Raw genomic sequence first — 17696 nt, 5'->3', positions numbered from 1 at the left:
AGGAGAAGGCTGGTTCTGTGCTCCCTCCCAGCAACGGTCTGAGTCTTCAACCAGGATGTGCAAAGCACCAGACAAGAAACTCTCTGATCCTCAAAAAGCACCAGACAGGAGACCCTCGGAATTTATTCCGTAAACGCTTCCCGATTCACCTCAGTTTTACTACCAAGGAGATAATCAGGAAAAAGAAGAAGTCTTCTCCCCTGATCTTCGAGAAGCTTTGCTTTTGGGGAAAAGGCCACCCGCGTGGACATCAGGTGAGGGAGGCACCAGATATCCCCGACACTCATGAACAAAAACTCAATGTTCACCGAGCATCCCGCTCCGAGGACACGCCACGGCCGCAGAGAGGGCCCAGCAGGTCGGGCTTGTCCCCAACACTCCTCCCAAAGCTCATGACCCTCTCCCCTAGAAGAGCCCAGGGTGAGACGGGACTCTCTTCTGAGAGGAGGTCTCGGAGTCCGGCACCTTGGGATGACGGCGAGGCTGAGCCTAAAGCGTTCCTCCGAAGCCGTCGGAAGGATGTGAACAAGCTCCCAGGCGAGGAGCACGGCGCGGGGTCCACCTGCGCCCCGGCGCCGCCCGCCCGCCCGCCCGCCCCGAGGCACTCACGATCTCCGCCACGATGAGGAGCCCGGGCAGGGTGCGGAGGAAGTCGCGGTCGTAGGAGAAGCTGCTGCTGGTGGTGGAGAAGTTCTCGGCGAAGGAGCTGGCGGTGGTGGTGACCGTGTGCGAGCGGGCGCGCTGCTGCTCCTCCATCGTCGCGCCGGGGCCGGGCAGCGCCGGCCCCGCCTCGGGGACCCCCGGCGCGTCCAGGCGGGCCGCGCGGCTCCGAGCCCGGGGACACCGGCCGGGGGCGGGGGGAGGGGAGCGCGGCGGCGGCGGGACGGGGGCGCGCGGGGGGCGCCCGCCCGGGCCCGTCCGGCCGCGGCGCGAGTCTGGCGAGCGCGCGGCGCCCCCCTCTCCTCGGCGAGCGCGGGCTCTCGGGCTGCGCGGGGGCGCCGCGGCGGGAGACCCGGCGAGGGGGAAGCCGCCGGCGGCCGAGGGAGGCGGCGGAGGCCCGGCCGAGGGGAGGGGGCGTGGAGAGGGGCGGCGCGCGGTGGGCGGGGAGGGACCGCCCCGCGGAGGCGCCGCCGGCCGGCGGGCGCTTCACCTGTTGCGCGGCCGGGAGGGCGCGGGGGCGCGGCGGCGCGGCGCGCGGGGGCTGCAGAGGGAGGCCCGGGGTCGCGGCCGCCGGCTGCTCGGCTCAGCCAGGCACCGCCTCCCGGGGGCGGGTCACCGCTGACCTGTCTCTTTGCACCTGGCGGCGGCCGGCCCGCGGCTCGGGGGCCCCCGGGAAGAGCGAGGCCTCCGGGCCGCGTGGCTCCGGGAATGGAGGGGTGGGCGGGGCGATGACTCCAGGTGGCGAAAGAGTGGCTGGAGGTACGAGCTGGCCGGACCTTAGACCCGAACGAGATCGATGCGTGGCCGCCGAGACAGCCCGGCCGGAGCGTCTCCCCCTCCCGCCGCGGCGGCCGCCGCAGCCGGGCGGGATTTCCTGCCCCTCCTGCCGGGAACAATTTGAGGAACCGGCTTCGTCGCCGGACTTGGAAGGCGAGACGCTTCCAGGCGCTCTCAGAGGCTCGATCGCGCGGATGCGGGGAGCCTCGGGGCCGCGCCTGGCCCGGAGATGGGAACGCGGAGATCTTTGGGGTCCCCTAGTCACGATGAATCAGTGTCCCATCACCCTCGGGAGGAAATGTTGGGGGAGAGCTTGAAAACTGTGCGGGTTGTGCAAAGTGAAGTTTCTGACTTTCCGCTGTGCTTTCCGGGGGTGCGGGAGGGGATGAGGGAGCCCCACGCATGGAGGCATGTCAGGCTGACCCGAATTTCAACACTTGCATTTCTCAGCCGTGTGACCAGGAGCAAGGGGCCCTACGTCTCTGCACCTCAGTTGAACCGTCTGTAAAATGCCTAGGTGGGCACCTTGCCAACAAGAACATCTTCCTGGCACACTCTCCTTCTGTCTGGTGAAAGAATGGCAAGAAATATTCTATTTTATTCAGGAACGCCCTAAAGGAAAGGAAATAATCCTTGTTCACAAATAGAGGGTTGCTCTCAGGTCACAGCGAAGGCATTCCATTCCACCTTTGGGAAAAGGTCAAAAGGGACATTTTTTTCCCCAATGTCCTGTCAGCTGAGTGAGCGAGCAGAAAGCAAAAACGATCGATACAATCTAGTAAAACAAGGAATTCGTTTCTTTTAGGTCTAGGGCCTACGCAGGAGGACCTCAGGAAGTAAAAGACTTCAAAAGCATCACTGGACTTCCCTGGTGGTCCAAGGTTTAAGAATCCGCCTGCCAATGCAAAGGACACCAGTTCGATCCTAGGTGGGCGAAGAGCCCACATGCCATGGAGCAGCTGAGCCTGTGCTCCACAACTGCTGAGCCCACACACCGCAACAAGAGAAGCCAATACAATGAGAAGCCTGGGCAATGAGGGGCCCACGCACCACATCGAGAGTATCCCCTGCTTTCTGCAACTAGAGAAAGCCTGAGTGCGGCAACCAAGACCCACCACAGTCAAAAAATTAAATAAATCGTTTTTTAAAAATATAGGCAAAAGCTGCTAATAGACATTTCACTTCTAGGAAGAAACATGGATGGCAAATAAGTGGCTTCCTAGCTTGCCTGTGGTCATGGTGGTGACAAGGGTGTGTGTACATTTTTGTTTAAAAAAAAAAAAGCATTGCAAAGATGATGATATTTAGAGCAATTCCATCTGTGAACATGTGCTGAGCATCTTTGGCTGGTAGGTAAATATGACAAAAAATATAGCCCTTTCCCCTTGAGCAGTGGTTCTCAAAGTGTGGTGCCTGGACCAACAGCATCAGTATCACCCAGGAGCTCTCAGAAAGGGAAGTTCTCAAGCCCCACCCTAGATTCACTAGTCAGAAACTCTGAGGGCAAGGACCAGGAGGCTGTGTTTGAACTAGCCTTCCAGCAGACTCTGATATGCACTGAAGTTTGAGAGCTAGTGGATTAGAGAAACCAATCTCGCAGCTGCAGAAATAAAAGATATACATGGAATGGCTTGAGAAGTAGTTTGTGGCATCACGAAGGACATTATCAAAGGCAGGAAGGGAGGAAGGAAGTTAAGACAGCTCTATTTCTGTATCACAAAGGACAAGCCCATCTCAGAAAACCCCTGAGACCAAATGGACTTCAAAACTCAGATCTTTAATTTAGGAAGGTAAAAATGTACATAAGCCATACACTCTATAACACCTTCGGTGTGGTGGAATGGCACTTGAATCAAATACACTCCTCTGGGGCAACAAAAATACATGAACGAAATAAGTGTGTGTTTGGCTTTTCTACTGCCATGTGATAAATGCTTCCAAACATTAGTGGTTTAAAATAACAACCATCTTACTCATGAATCTGTGGGTCAGGAATTTGGGTGGGACTTGGCAGCAGATTCGGCTCCTCATGCCTATTGGAGTCCTTCACTCAGCTGATTTCAACAGGGTCAGGGCAGGCCTGGAAAGTCTGAAAAGCCTTCGTTCACATTCTGTTTGCTTCCTTTCTGGCACTTCAGTGCTCCACTACCTGGTCTCTCTCTCTCTCTCTCTCTCTTTCTCCATGAAGCTTGGGCTTCCTCATAGTATGGTGGGTTCAGAGTAGATGGACTTCTACACAGAAGCTGGCATCCAGAAGGGGAAAAAAAAGCAGAAGTTTCAGATCTCTTAAGGTCCAGCCTTGAAAACCACAGAGCATCATTTCTGCCCCATTCTATTGGTCAAAGCCAGTAACCAGGGCAGCCTGATTCAGACAGGGGGGAAACAGATGAGATGAGAGGAGCAGAAAACGACTGTGGCCGTGTTTTCATCCATGAAGTGGAGCAAATAAAGACAACGACTAACTTCCTACCAGGTTAAGTTGGCTATTTCTCCAGATACATTTTCTGCCAGCTTGAGAGGAAGCTTTTGGGTTTCAGCATCTTAGATTTCAGAATTACAAAAAAAGAAATTCTACACTGGTTGTTGACAAATGTCCTCTTCTTCCCAACTGCTGACTGCTGCCTAAACCCACGTGCTCATCTTCTGCCTGCAAGCCTCCCAATGGGATGCCTGTTCCTCCAATGAAGTATTTTTTCAATCCACCCTTCATTTTGCGGCAAGAATTACTGTCCCGAAACGCCAGGCTCAGATCTGGGCTAACGTCTCACTGTGCACAGTGTAAAAGCCACGAAGAGGAGGTACACCCCACACTTCTGCCCCTTTCCCAACTGCTCTGTGATGCTTCCCATCCCAACCCCGAATACATTTTCACATGTCTCTGTAGGTATGACCGCTTTATACCCATCACCAGCTTTTCTTGGCCTAGAAAGCCTCCTACTTCATCCACAGCTCCAGTCTGCATCCTTCAGGCCCATTTCAAAAGTCACCTTTCTGTGATTTCCTCTAGGTTTTCATAAAGCTTGCTCTTGTTTTCTTTCATTTACATTTCATTAATTTTATGCACCTCTCCTTACCTCTTCTTGAGGGACTTGAGTTACCCTTCCTTATCTCCCTCCCTGCCAGAGGAGGTGTTGAGTGAATGCAGAAATGCAAACTTTATTCTTTCTTTCTTTGTCTTCATGGGTCTTACCTGCAGCACGTAGGATTTTTCGTTGCAGCACACCGACTCTCTAGTTGGGGAGTACAGACTCTCAGCTGTGGCGCCCAGGTTTACTTGCTCTGAGTCATGTGGGATCTTAGATTCCTGACCAGGGATCGAACCCGTGTTCCCTGAATTGCAAAGTGGGTTCATAACCACTGGACCACCAAGGAACCCCCCCAAACTGTATCCTTAAGTGCAGAAAAGTATCAGAGCAAGAAAAGGTCAGCCCTGCCCTCCTGTGAAAGACTTCATGCAGAACAGAGCTTTGAGCTGAGACTTGTGGGAGGTATATAATTTGTTAAACTGGAGGAGAAGGTGGACAGGTAAGAAAGACATCACCCCAGCCTATAGGACCAGGCCAGGTGACACCACAAGTCCTCCATGAGTAGGCCAGGTACAGATAGAGAATCTAAGGAGATCTGTTTGCATGGAAGAAAGGACTTGTGTGGGGTATGTTGAGGGTTATACACAGTCAAATTATGGTTTCCACTAGGTCATAATACCCAACAAGCAAGCTATGAGACATAGTACTGCCAAGAGTCTGCGGAGCCCAGGCCACTCCATAGAGATGCAAGGCTCATCAATAATCCAGTGAAAAGGGGGGCATCTTGTGATTTCCACCTGCTATCTAAAAGAGAATCAAGGGACATTTTCATTTATAAAGAATTTTTTAGAGATATGCCTAACACTTGTTTCTCTTCCTTATTATTCTAGTTTAAAACTAATTATGGTTGTTTCAGGCAATCACCATCAATGGATATTAGAATTAGTGGCTGAAAGTATGATGAGAATGAAAAGAATATTTGCATCATCTCAGAGTATCTCCCCAGAAGATGCAGTTTTCCCTTTGAATACTTATGAATTTATAAGCAACTTTACAGGGGAGGAGACCTGTGAGACACCACTAGACGTCAAAGTCACTGTCACCAGATAGCGTTGTAACTCCCAATGTGAGGCATCGAGAAGGAGGTAACGTCACTTCCATGGGCTTCTTATCAGGATGAATAACCCAACCACAATCACGAGGAAGAAACAGACAGACCAAAATCAAGAGACATTTTACTAAGTATCAAGGTCAGGAAAGACAAACACTGAGGATTTGTTCCACACTTGAGAGCCAAGTGCAAAGTGAAATTGCTAGAGGACTCTAAAAAAAACCCTCAGTATGATAGGAGGGGAAATCTGAATAAAATTCTGTACATTAGATAACTGCATTGTATCCATGTTAATTTCACAATTCACATCTTATGTAAAATGTTAACATTTGTGGGGTCTGGATGATACTTTACAGGAAGTCTTTTTTTTTTTTTTTCTTGCAACTTTTTGGTTAGTTTGAAATTATTTCCCAAAGTTAAGAAAATCAAAATAGTGATTTATGGTTGATCACAAATAGAGTTCTCCAATTCCAACTGTAATTCAGATCCTCCAAGCACAATTGACTGGGTGATTTATCCACCCCAGAACTTCCTGTTTCCCATTCACTTATTATTAAGGTCTTGTAGGGAACCCAGGGGCTTGGCTGAGAAGTGAGAATGTTCTTTCCACTCAGCCCAGAAAGCTATCAGTTAGTCTGGTCTATTCCTCAATTTGACAACAGGCAGGCATTGGGCCCAGATCCATTCACCTGGGTCTGGGTGTAGAGAGGGTCTGTTTGAATTCCAAGATACTCTATCGATTTGACCAGAGGCTTTAAATCCTCTGGGGTTTAGGCAGATAAGTTCAAACAAGTAGATACATCAGTCTGTTTTGTTTCAGAATGGCTTCTTGAATTATGGTCTTCTAACCAGATACACTGGGGCTTAAATATTAACTTTGTAGACAGTTCTTCCCTCACACAAAGGAGTCAGTTCACTCCCTTTTTTCTTCAAGTACATGCTCTCCTGGGTCACACTGTATTTTGGTGCTTTAGTTTGAAACACAGGGCCCAGAAATGTTTCATTTTGTTCTTACCATAAAGCCACATTTGGGAATCTGAGAATGTAATGAAATCAGTTGTGGGGGATGTAACAAAGAGTGGTAGGGTCTGTGGTGAACAGGAGCAGGAATGCTTTAGAAGAGCCAGCTGGGTTTCTGCTCCGCCTGACTGCTACCTTGTAAAACTCTGGGCCTAGTATTGCTAGAAATCCCAGTATTCTATTTTATTTTACTTTATTCACACCATGCAGCTTTCAGGAGCTCAGTTCCAAAACTTGGGGCCTAGTATTGCCAAAAATCCCAGTTTTTATGTATTTACATTTACTGTTTGGCTGCACCTCTTGGCTTGTGGGAACTCAGTTCCCTGACCAGGGATTGAACCCTGGGTCATGGCAGTGAAAGCCTGTAATCCTGGGACACCAGGGAGCTCCCAATTTAAAAAGTACCCCAATTTTTAAATACTGGTAACTAACACTCATCATTTTAAAAAGACTGTATGTGTCACCTCTGCAGGCTGAACAGTGTATCCATCAGTTGGCTGCCTCTGAGACAAAGGGGGCAGCCCTCTTCTCCCCTCCCCCTCCCTCTGGGCGGCTCGCTAGAAACCTGGGGTGGGGGTGTTGACTCCGAGCCGGGAGGGGGCATGCAGGACCTACTGAGGAGAGGGATGAGTGCCTGCTAGGGTTTTGTGGGGCCAAGGAAGGTTAAGAGTGGGAAAATATAGGGGGGTTAAGAATCAGCTGATTGGGTAGGATGATTTGAGAGAATAGCATTGAAACATGTATATTACCATATGTGAAAGAGATGACCAGTCCAAGTTTGATGCATAAAACAGGGCACTCAAAGCCAGTGCCCTGGGACCACCCAGAGGGATGGGATGGGGAGGGAGGTGGGAGAGGGGTTTGGGATGGGAGACACATGTACACCCATGGCTGAGTCATGTCATTGTATGGCAAAAATCACCACAATATTGTAAAGTAATTAGCCTCCAATTAAAATAAATAAATAAATAAAATTAAAAAAAAAAAAAAAGAATCAGCTGATTCAGGGAATTCCCTGGTAGTCTAGTGGTTTGGACTCTGAGCTTCCACCCAGGGGGCATCAGTTTTATTCCTGGCCAGGGGAACTAAGATCCCACACATGGTGTGGTTAAAAAAAAAAAAAAAAATCAGCTGATTTAGGAGTAGGTATTAATATTTGGAAGGTGTAAAAATAATAATAAGTAATAACTAATTTATTATTGGTCTGTTTTGGGTCAAGCACTGCCTTAACTTGAATTCTGTTTGATTTTTTAAAAACCTTCTTGGGAATTCCCTGGTGGTCCAATGGTTAAGACTCAGCGCTTTCATTGTAGAGGGCCTGGGTTAGATCCTTGGTTAGGGAACTAAGATTCCACAAGCTGTGCCGTACTAAAATGAAACTAAAATAAAATTAAAATTAGAAATCTTCTTAGGGGTCTTGATCTCAATGAAAAAGATGGATCTCCCAGAGTTCTTGGCTGCAGCCACTGGTTCAAGAAACACTGATCTAATATCCACAAGGTCCATGCATGATTGGGTTACACAGCTCGGTACGACTGTCCCTTCTTTTACTGAGTATGATATCAGGAGGGGGGAGAGAGCAGTGAGTGAGTGAGTGATGGGGGGAATCTCTGCCAGACCAGGGGAGGTCAGCGTGCACTGAGAAGGTGGCATGGTCAGCCTGGGGACCAGGGTTCCTTTCTTCCAGAAGCAGACATTGAAGTGTTTTCAAGGGCCATTCAAAGTTAGCTAAGCAAAGAATCAGGGACTAGAGGAGGAAATTCCAGACGAAGGACACAATTCCCCTTCAGGAAGCACTGGATCTGTTTGTTTGCTGAGAGACGTGCCGACAGGGGGTTTCAGCCCTCCTGACTGTCCAGGGTGAAAAACAACTGGCCCTCCCTGCCCCCTCTCCATCTGGTCCATAAACAGTAATTGCACTGTGCTTGGCAAAGGGGGAGATAGGGAGAAATTCCATCAGCGACACTGATAAAGCTCATGATCGTGCCAGACCCTGAGAGGTACAGGGTCTGTGGTGAACATATACCACATATACCAGGTCTGAGAGTGGAAAATAACTGAGGTTTCTAGGAGGAAGGGCAAATTTTCCTGCAATATCTTGCAGGGACCCATTTATCACATTCAAACAACAAAACAGACAACATTGCTCACAAATGAATGGAAACCCTTGAATGTGTCTGAGAATGAGGCCCACGTGGCTGGGTGCTGGATTTAGAAAGGAGACCCGCTGAGTTTGGAATGCCACCCTAGAAAGTTCCAAAAGTGATGGAAAACCGGAAAAAGTGGCAGTTAGCAATACCCTGGGCTTGTGAATAGTGCCTCATGGAGGCTCTGTGGGCTAAATCTACAGGCTTTTGTAGGACCGAAAAAAAAGTTCTAGGCTCTTATAACAATTTGAAACAGAGGTGCATTTGAGGTTCCTGTTGCCAACACCTTTTAATGAATAAAAGGTAATTAATGCTAATGAATAGTGTTAATTAGGCGCCCACGTGCGAATTCCTCTGCCCCAGTTACTGGATGAGCAAAGACCTGTCCCCACATAGCTGACTACACCCTAAGAAGCGCCAGGAATCTTCCCAAATGAGATCAGAAGCACGCCCCAAAACTGGACAGCAGAGATGAAAACGCAGGATAATTGTATCCATCATGGTTCTCTCCAGAACACTCTCTGAGAGGAGCGTATTAAGCAAGTGATTTAGGGAGTGGGTGTTTGCTTACCAAGTACATTTGCTTTAGAAAGAATTAATTGGAGGGTTTGTTTCTAGATGGTTAACTATTTGACTGAAGAGAGAGGATGGAGCTGAGAAATTTAAAGGTGGCTAGGATCTTTAGCCGAAGAGTCCGAGAAGCACTAATAAAACACCCCATTGGAGTACTCTTGCCTAGAGAACCCCATGGATAGAGGAGCCTGGTGGGCTACAGTCCCTAGGGTCGCAAAAAGTTGGACACGAGTGCAGCGACTTAGCAGGCAGGCAGGCATGCAAAATGAAAAGCATGCATTTGTACAAAAAGATACACTGAAATGCATTCTTGAAGAGTTGCTGGCAAATAAAAGGTAGAAGGCATTATGAGGTGGCTCTAGAAATTATATTGCCTGTTAATAATAGGGTTTCCCTGGTGGCTCAGACGGTAAAGAATCTACCTGCAATGTGGGAGACCCGGGTTTGATCCCTGAGTTAGGAAGATCCCCTGGAGAAGGAACTGGCAACCCACTCCAGTATTCTTGCCTGGATAATCCCATGGATAGAGGAGCCTGGCAGGCTAGAGTTCATGGGGTCGCAAAGAGTCAGACGTGACTGAAGCAACTTAGCAGGCAGCACGTTAATAATGCCAAGAATCACCCCTGTTTATTTGTCTTGGAATTCCCACGTTCAGATCCCCTGTGTTCACAGGTAAGGTACTGGTCCTTTCGGCACAACACGCGCTTGCCTTGGACAGTGGGAGAGAGGCTCTGAGCCTGGGTCACATGGCCTGGGCCTCGTCTGCATAAGGTTTATTAATGGATGGATGACAAACTGCACTTGAGTTTCTCCCCTCCCTTGGCCTGGTGAATCTGCAACCAGAAAAGCCAGTTAGATGTCCTGCACAGTCAGAGGTGGGGGTTGATGGAGAAGAAGCAGGTGGACTGGCCCTGTGGGGTGCTTTTCAGAGTGGGGGATCCTCTGAGAGCTTCAGATGTTAGTCGCTCAGTTGTGTCAGACTCTTTGTGACCCTCCATGGACTGTAGCCCTCCAGGCTCCTCTGTCCATAGATCTCCCCAGGTAAGAATACTGGAGTGGGTAGCCATTCTCTTCTCCAGGGGATCTTCCTGACCCAGGGACTGAACCCCGGGTCTCTAGCATTGCAGGCAGATTCTTTACCATCTGAGTCATCAGGGAAGGCCCCTCCCCACCATCGCATGAGAGCTTCAAAATGTATTGTAAACTTGAGAATGAAATTCATCACGAAATTCATCACCTCCCACCCTGGTGCCTGCAAGGTGATAAGCACACAGGATCTGGGGAGGGAACTGGGTAAAAAGAATACTTTTCACAAAACCAGAGGATTGTGGGATTTCTAAACAGGTCGTCACAGTCAATTGAGACAGTGCTCAACACACAGCCTCACGTGTTATTCTTATTTTGATTATTGTTCCATGTCTAGAAATGGATCACATCAACCCCCCATCACACAAAGAGCAGTTGACATAGGTATTTTAGGCCCAAATCGGAGATTGCAATCACTCATCACCAACAGTACTTTCATAAAAGTTATTTTAGCAACTCTTACATGAGAGACCCTAATTGTCTTCAGATGTCCTCTGTCCCCTCCTTCCTTTAATAATAGAACCCCAGAGTTTTAGCTGGACACACAGCCATCTAATTAAGGACATTTCCCAACCTCCTTCAAAGTGAGGTGTGGGCATGTTGCTAAACAAATAACAACAACAACAATAGTATATCTTACCGTCTAATATGTGTTAGGTAACTATTCGAAGTGCTTTACATGTACTAACCCATTTAAATTTCACTATAACCCCATAAGGATTAGGAAACAGAGGTACAAAGACATTGACTTGGCCATGACTACAGATGGTAAGTGGGAGAACTGGGGATTTTTTTAACCCAAAAAGTGGAGCCTCAGAGATTGCCTTCTAGCTCACATTCAGCCCAGTGGAATGTGAGTAAACTTTCTAGGTTGTACCCTCAAAGGGGAGATGCTCCCCATCTCCCCATCTTTCCTTCCTGCCAGTGGGAAGTCACCATCTTAAACTACAAGCTGGAAGCCGCCTGGGCTTCCCTGGTGGCTCAGTGGTAAAGAATCCACCTGTCAGTGGAGGAGACAAAGGTTCAATCCCCGGTCCGGGAAGAATCCACATGCCGCGGAGCAACTAAAGCCCGTGCGCCGTAACTACTGAGCCAGAGCGCTAGAGCCTCGGAGTGACCGCTGACGCCCGCACGCCCTGGAGTCACGCTCCGCAGCAAGAGAAACCACTGCAGTGAGAAGCCTGCCCACCGCAAGCAGAAAGTAGCTCCTACTCTCAGCAGCTGGAGACAGCCTGCGCAGCAACGAAGAACCCAGTGCCGCCAAAAATAAATCAATCAATCTTAAAGTGAAAAAAAAAAAAAAGAAGGAAGCTGCTCGTTGAAGATGGTAGGATAAGATGAAAGGCTGGGTACCAGACACCACATAACCTATCTGCCTAGATGCCTTTGTGATCAGCTTGTGACAGGAGAGAGAGAAAAATCTTCATCCAGTTTTAACCATTGCTGTTTGGGGAGAGGAGCAGTCTTCTTTACAGTAAAACTGTAAGAACATAACCTAATGAACCCACCTTAGGTCAAGAGTGAGGTTGTGGAAGGAAGGTCATGTCTTTGAGCATCTACTGCACACCCAGTGTCTTCACAGGTCATCTCATTCACTCCCCACAGAAGCTCTGCAAATAGGCATGGTTAGCCTGTATCTGGAATGAGGAATCTGAGGCTCAGGGGAGTTAAGGAATTTGCCTAAGATCACACAACTTGTAGGTGGATGGGCTGAGATTTCAACAGCCCTTTTCCAAAGGCCTCTTTTCCACTACTCCCAGGGATGCTCTGGGGAAAGGTGACTCATTTACGAGAAGCATTTCTACACCATCTGTATCGTGATCCATAACCCTATTATGAGTTGCTCCAAAAAGCCATCTGATCAGATTGGTACTCTTAATTCCATGCTGTAGATGAGAAAATAGACAAGACAAGCAATTATACCCCCAACATCCACAGAGGGTCTAGATTTAGAAGTCGCAGCTGCAGAAATTCAAGGCTGATGATTGCTCTATAAAGAGAACCAATTTGAGAACCAAGACGTCCTTATTGTTGAAACTTAAGACGTGTCTTCTCATTTTTCAAGAATTTTAATGGTGGGGGATAAAAGCGGAGGAGATCAGTTGCTAATGAGATGGAAGTGTTGTGTTTAAGTTTTAGAGATTTTTCCTATTTGACTATTCGAGGTTTGTTGGTCACATCAGAGCTTCTGAGTCACCGGGGACAGTCACATAAAGATCCCCAACCTGGAAGCTGGCCCTCTTATAGAGACAGAGGTGGTGGTCACTGAGGTTCTCAGCCACTCTGGCCACAGACAACCTCAAGATGGCAGACCTGAAGACCCCCAAGTCCTTAGAAATGTTTTGCCTTATCTTGTGTTTCCAGTAGAAAACCAGCTTTCTCTGTTCCTGGTTTATCTGTAAGAAATGGTGGCCAAAAGTTCTCTATTCCATTTCTCTTGGGTTAATAAGGGCAGCCAGACCATGCTGGACGTTACATCTCCCACCTAAATTCCCAAGGAGGGGCCCAAGAGAGTAACTTCTGCCCACTGCCTGCCCCCTCATCCCATCAACATCCAATGGCTGGTGCATCGCAACCCTGGAAATAACAGCCACCAGATAACTTAGTGCAGGAGTCCTGAAGCCTAGCTGCATGTTGGTCATCTGGGGAACTTAACAAACTTAACAAAGAAACCAAAGTCCAATCCCATCCCCAAAAACTTTGGTTTCATTTCTCTGGATGAGGTGGTATATGGAACCCTGGCATCAGTGTTTTGGGGAAAATTTCCCAGGGGATTCCTTGTAGCCATAGAAGGGTGTTTGCAATGTATCTCTACAGCAAAGGGGAACATTTTCAGAAAGATTTTAAGCAGTGTGTTCTGAAAAGTTGTTTGTTTTGCTGTGATTTGTCACTGGCTCCATTCCTCTCTTACGTTACAGAAACATCTGAAGATCTTGCTACCCTGGTCCCTAGAGCAGCCACAACAGCATTGGTACCACTGAACCTTGGGCCCCACCCCAGACCAGTTGGGCTAGACTCTGCATTTTAACAAAATCCTTGGTGCTTCCGTGCTTACTAGAAGCACTGCTTTAAGCCCTGGTTCTTGAACCTGGTTGCACATGGGAATCACCTGAAAGTGAAAGTCATGTCCAACTCTTTGCAACCCCGTGGACATGGACATGGGGTGGGCAACCTTTCACCTTCTCCAGGGGATCTTCCCAACCCAGGGATCGAACCCAAGTCTCCCACATTGCAGGCAGATTCTTTACCAGCTAAGCCACAAGGGAAGCCCAGAGTCACTTGAGGAGTATTAAAAACTACTGAGGCCAGGCTCCACCCCCAAGGATTCTGATTTAATTGGCCTGAAGTACAGCCTGGATGGAGGAGGAAATGGCAACCCACCAGTATTCTTGCCTGGAGAATCCCACGGACAGAGGAGCCTGGCGGGCTACAGTGCATGGGGTTGCAAAGAGTCGGACATGACTTAGCGACTAAACCGACCATAGACCTCCCCAGGTGATCGTAATAGACAGCAAAGTTTCTGAACTATGGTCTTAAGAGTCTTCCCTTCCCACACACCCTATCCCACTTTTCTCCATGTACCCTCCCCGCTCCCCACAAAAAAAAACTAGGGAAGTAGTCCCAAAGCTCCCACATCTATTAGGATGGTGAACTCCAAGAAAGCAGTTATCTTATTTGTACTGTTTGCTTTAGGCTTAAGGATGGTAAACAGTTTCAGGAAAAAATACAGTCCTAAAGATTTGACTTGAGCTTTTACAAGAATTGATTTGGCCTGTCTAATTCTCTACCCCTTCCCTCTCCAGAGCCGCACCCCTAGGTGTCCACCTGGAGTTCTTGCCAAGCCACTGCTTGAGGACAGGGGCGGCTGCTGCTGTTTAGTTGCTAAGTAATGTCTGACTCAATGGAAGAACTAAAGAGCCTCTTGATAAAAGTGAAAGAGGAGAGTGAAAAAGTTGGCTTAAAGCTCAACATTCAGAAAACTAAGATCATGGCATCCGGTCCCATTATTTCATGGTAAATAGATGGGGAAAGAGTGGAAACAGCGGCTGACTTTATTTTGGGGGGCTCCAAAATCACTGAAGATGGTGATTGCGGCCATGAAATTAAAAGAAACTTACTCCTTGGAAGGAAAGTTATGATCAACCTGGACAGCATATTGAAAAACAGAGACATTACTTTGTCAACAAAGGTCCATCTAGTCAAGGCTATGGTTTTTCCAGTGGTCATGTTTGGATGTGAGAGTTGGACTATAAGAAAGCTGAGTGCCGAAGAATTGATGCTTTTGAACTGTGGTGTTGGAGAAGACTCTTGAGAGTCCCTTGGACTGCAAGGAGATCCAACCAGTCCATCCTAAAGGAGATCAGTCCTGGATGTTCATTGGAAGGACTGATGTTGAAGCTGAAACTCCAATACTTTGGCCACCTAATGCAAAGCGCTGACTCATTTGAAAAGACCTTGATGCTGGGAAAGATTGAAGGCAGGAGGAGACGGGGATGACAGAGGATGAGATGGTTAGATGGCATCACCGACTCAATGGACATGAGTTTGGGTAAACTTCGGGAGTTGGTGATGGACAGGGAAGCCTGGCGTGCTGCGGTTCATGGGGTTGCAAAGAGTCGGACACAACTGAGTAAACTGAACTGAACTGAATGTCTGACTCTGTGACCCCATGGACTGTAGCCCTCCAAGGCTCCTCTGTCCATGGGATTTCCCAGGCAAGAATACTGGAGTAGGTTGTCATTTCCTCCTACAGGGCATCTTCTGTGATTGAACTTGCATCTCCTGCTTGGCAGGCAGATTCTTTACCACTGAGCCACCTGGGAAGGGAGAATAAATATTAGGCTTCCAGACACTCACCTCTGTGTACACAGCACAGGACTGCATTATTGTTTTTTAAATTGATTTGACGTCTCAACTCAGGGAAATTTTCCATTTTGCTTTGAATCTCAGACTTCTGGGCAGCTTGGTTTATGCTTTTCCCCTTCTCTGAGCAGTTAAACTGGAAAGCACTCCAGAGTCCATCAACCAGGGCAGATAGCATCAGAGGGAAATAATCGAAAACCATGGCAGAACAATTGTCCTTTTATACAAGGTGACCTTCTCTGGGGGAGGGGACTTCTTTGATTTATTATTCTCTAAATTAACCTCACAGGAAAGGGTCTGTCCTCTTCCCTGAATGCCCATCACCCCAATCCTGGGCTTTTCTATGTCACCTTTCAATTTCACCAGCTCCTTCCTTTTCCTTTTCTTGGGAAAAGAATCATGTTTCCCGAAATGGGTTGAAGCAGATGTTGAAATCAAAACCAGAGAACTTAAATCTGTAGGAGCTTGGCAGCCTTAGTGAATGATGAAACACTCACACAGTAGAGGAAAACAAAATGATCTGAGAGGTAGGTCATCTTCCCATATCTGGCTCCAAGAAGCAGCCATCTGGAACTGTGAAAACGAGACGCCGTTCCTTAGATTTTCCTGAACCAGGCCTTGAAGTCAAAGGGTAATCTCCTGCGTGACCGGGTGGGTTTGAGGTTGCCTGTCCAACTACCACTCATACTCCTCCTTCACTGTAGGCTGAGGATGGTGGGAGAGTGAGTTTGATCTGTCCTTTAGCCCCATGGCTGGTCCCTGATTGGTTCAAAGCAGTAGGGGTAATCCTATTTCTGCATCCTGATTGGTTGGATCGAACCTCGGTCTCCTGCATTGCAGGCAGATTCTTCATTATTTGAGCAACCAGGGAATCCCTGATTGGTTGGAAGAGAAGCCTATCGGGTGAAGGGGAGCCGGACTGAGGACCAAACCTAATAAGGGAGGAAGACAGAGCAGGAAAGCAGAGGTGCAGTCCTCAACGTGGCCCGGAGGAGTCAGAGCATCCACAGCCCAGCGTCCTCAGCCCTGGGTCCAGACAAATCTGTGGCGTGTGTCCCATCCCACTTCTGAGAGCTTCTCAAGGGACCAAGCTTAGGGGTCCAGAGCCTGTAACTAACTTAACAACGCCCCCTTTATTGGCCGTCTTCCCTTCCCTTCATCTCTTCCTAGCTCTTTTCTCCTGTTCTCTTCAGATTCCAAAATAAACTACTTGTGCTAAAATCCTCCTCTCGTGTCTGTTTCTGGGGGAACTCTAAGCTACGGCAGGTTTGTTCAGGTCGAACTTTTAGACCAAATGGGTAGCTTTCTCTTCTGGGATGCTGTTGCGCTATTTGGCCCTCTGCTTGGATTTCCTGTTGTCCCTGGTCTCTACTAGACAAACTCCTGCTTATCCTTCAGGACCCAATTTCGGCCTGTCCTTCTGTGCTAGTTCTTCCTAGGAGTCTTAGTCATGGCCTCCCTCAGGCCATCACTGGACTGTGAACCACACACGACTGTTGGAATGAACTTATCAGACACAGACATTTACCTGGCAGCCTTTCTTCTGGACCTTTCTTCTTGAGGTCAGACACCTTTTCCCCAGGGACTTGCACAGAACATGGCACAAAGCTGTCACTTGAATATTTGTTGAGTCAATGTATGAATCCATGTCCTGATAGCAAGGTGGTTGTTTTACATCATCAGTTCTGGATGGTTCGCTACATAGCAGGAGCCAACCAGAACAGCCACTATTAACTTTTCACCTGTGCAAGCTACTTTTCACCTTGTGCAAGCTACTTGGGTTTCTCTGGGGACTCCGATGGTAAAGAATCCACTTGCAATGCAGGAGACCTGAGTTCGATCCCTGGGTCAGGAAGATCCCCTGAAGAAGGGAATAGCAACGCACTCCAGTAGCCTTGCTTGGAGAATCCCATGGACAGAGAAGCCTGGTGGGATACAGTCCATGGGGTCGCAAAGAGAGTCAGACAGGACTTAGCGACTAACACTTTCACTTTCACGCTACTTACACTTTCAGATCCTCATCAGAAAAATGGGGATGATAAGATAGTACCTGCTGTCTAACTGGGCTTTTGTGAATCTAAGTTAAGAGATTCGTGCCTAATATGAAGTAAATGCCCAAGGAATACTTTCCCTGGGGTTCTCACTTGCAGGGCCAAGCACTGAACTCAAGATCCTGCAGAGATGTTTAATAACCAACACAGCTGGTTTTTCAATGTGACCCTTTTCAGCAGCTTCAGTTCTGAGACTAATTCCTCTCCCAAAAGTTTAGGTCTTCACCTACCACAGGTGGTGTTTATCTGGGCTGTAGGAGGCAGGGGCTTGTGGCACATGGGCACTTCTGCAGCCTTTCCCTGGCCCCACCCAAGGCCCAGAGGGCTCCCTTTAACTGCTGGTAGAGGAAACACACTTCCAAGTTGCCTTAATCACTGATTT

The 17696-nt window shown here is 48.3% G+C and overlaps 1 protein-coding gene across 2 annotated transcripts in view; it reads right to left on the bottom strand.

Moving 5' to 3' along the window:
• CMTM8 (CKLF like MARVEL transmembrane domain containing 8) overlaps positions 1–17696 on the bottom strand; it is a 151161-nt gene that overhangs the window by 93735 nt on the left and 39730 nt on the right. The window contains exon 1 of one of the 2 annotated variants that reach the window (XM_061129088.1): positions 610–791. The exons of the other annotated variant lie outside the window; for it this stretch is intronic. Within the exon in view, the coding sequence (XP_060985071.1) occupies positions 610–756 (147 nt within the window). The 5' untranslated portion in view covers positions 757–791. Of the gene's footprint in view, positions 1–609; positions 792–17696 lie in introns of those variants that run through there. 2 annotated transcript variants of the gene reach the window in all.

This window comes from Dama dama, chromosome 24 (assembly GCF_033118175.1).
Source record: "Dama dama isolate Ldn47 chromosome 24, ASM3311817v1, whole genome shotgun sequence".
NCBI classification, from domain to species: domain Eukaryota; kingdom Metazoa; phylum Chordata; class Mammalia; order Artiodactyla; family Cervidae; genus Dama; species Dama dama.
The sequence above is the reverse complement of the archived record's forward strand: the minus strand, read 5'-3'. Positions and strand labels throughout refer to the sequence as shown.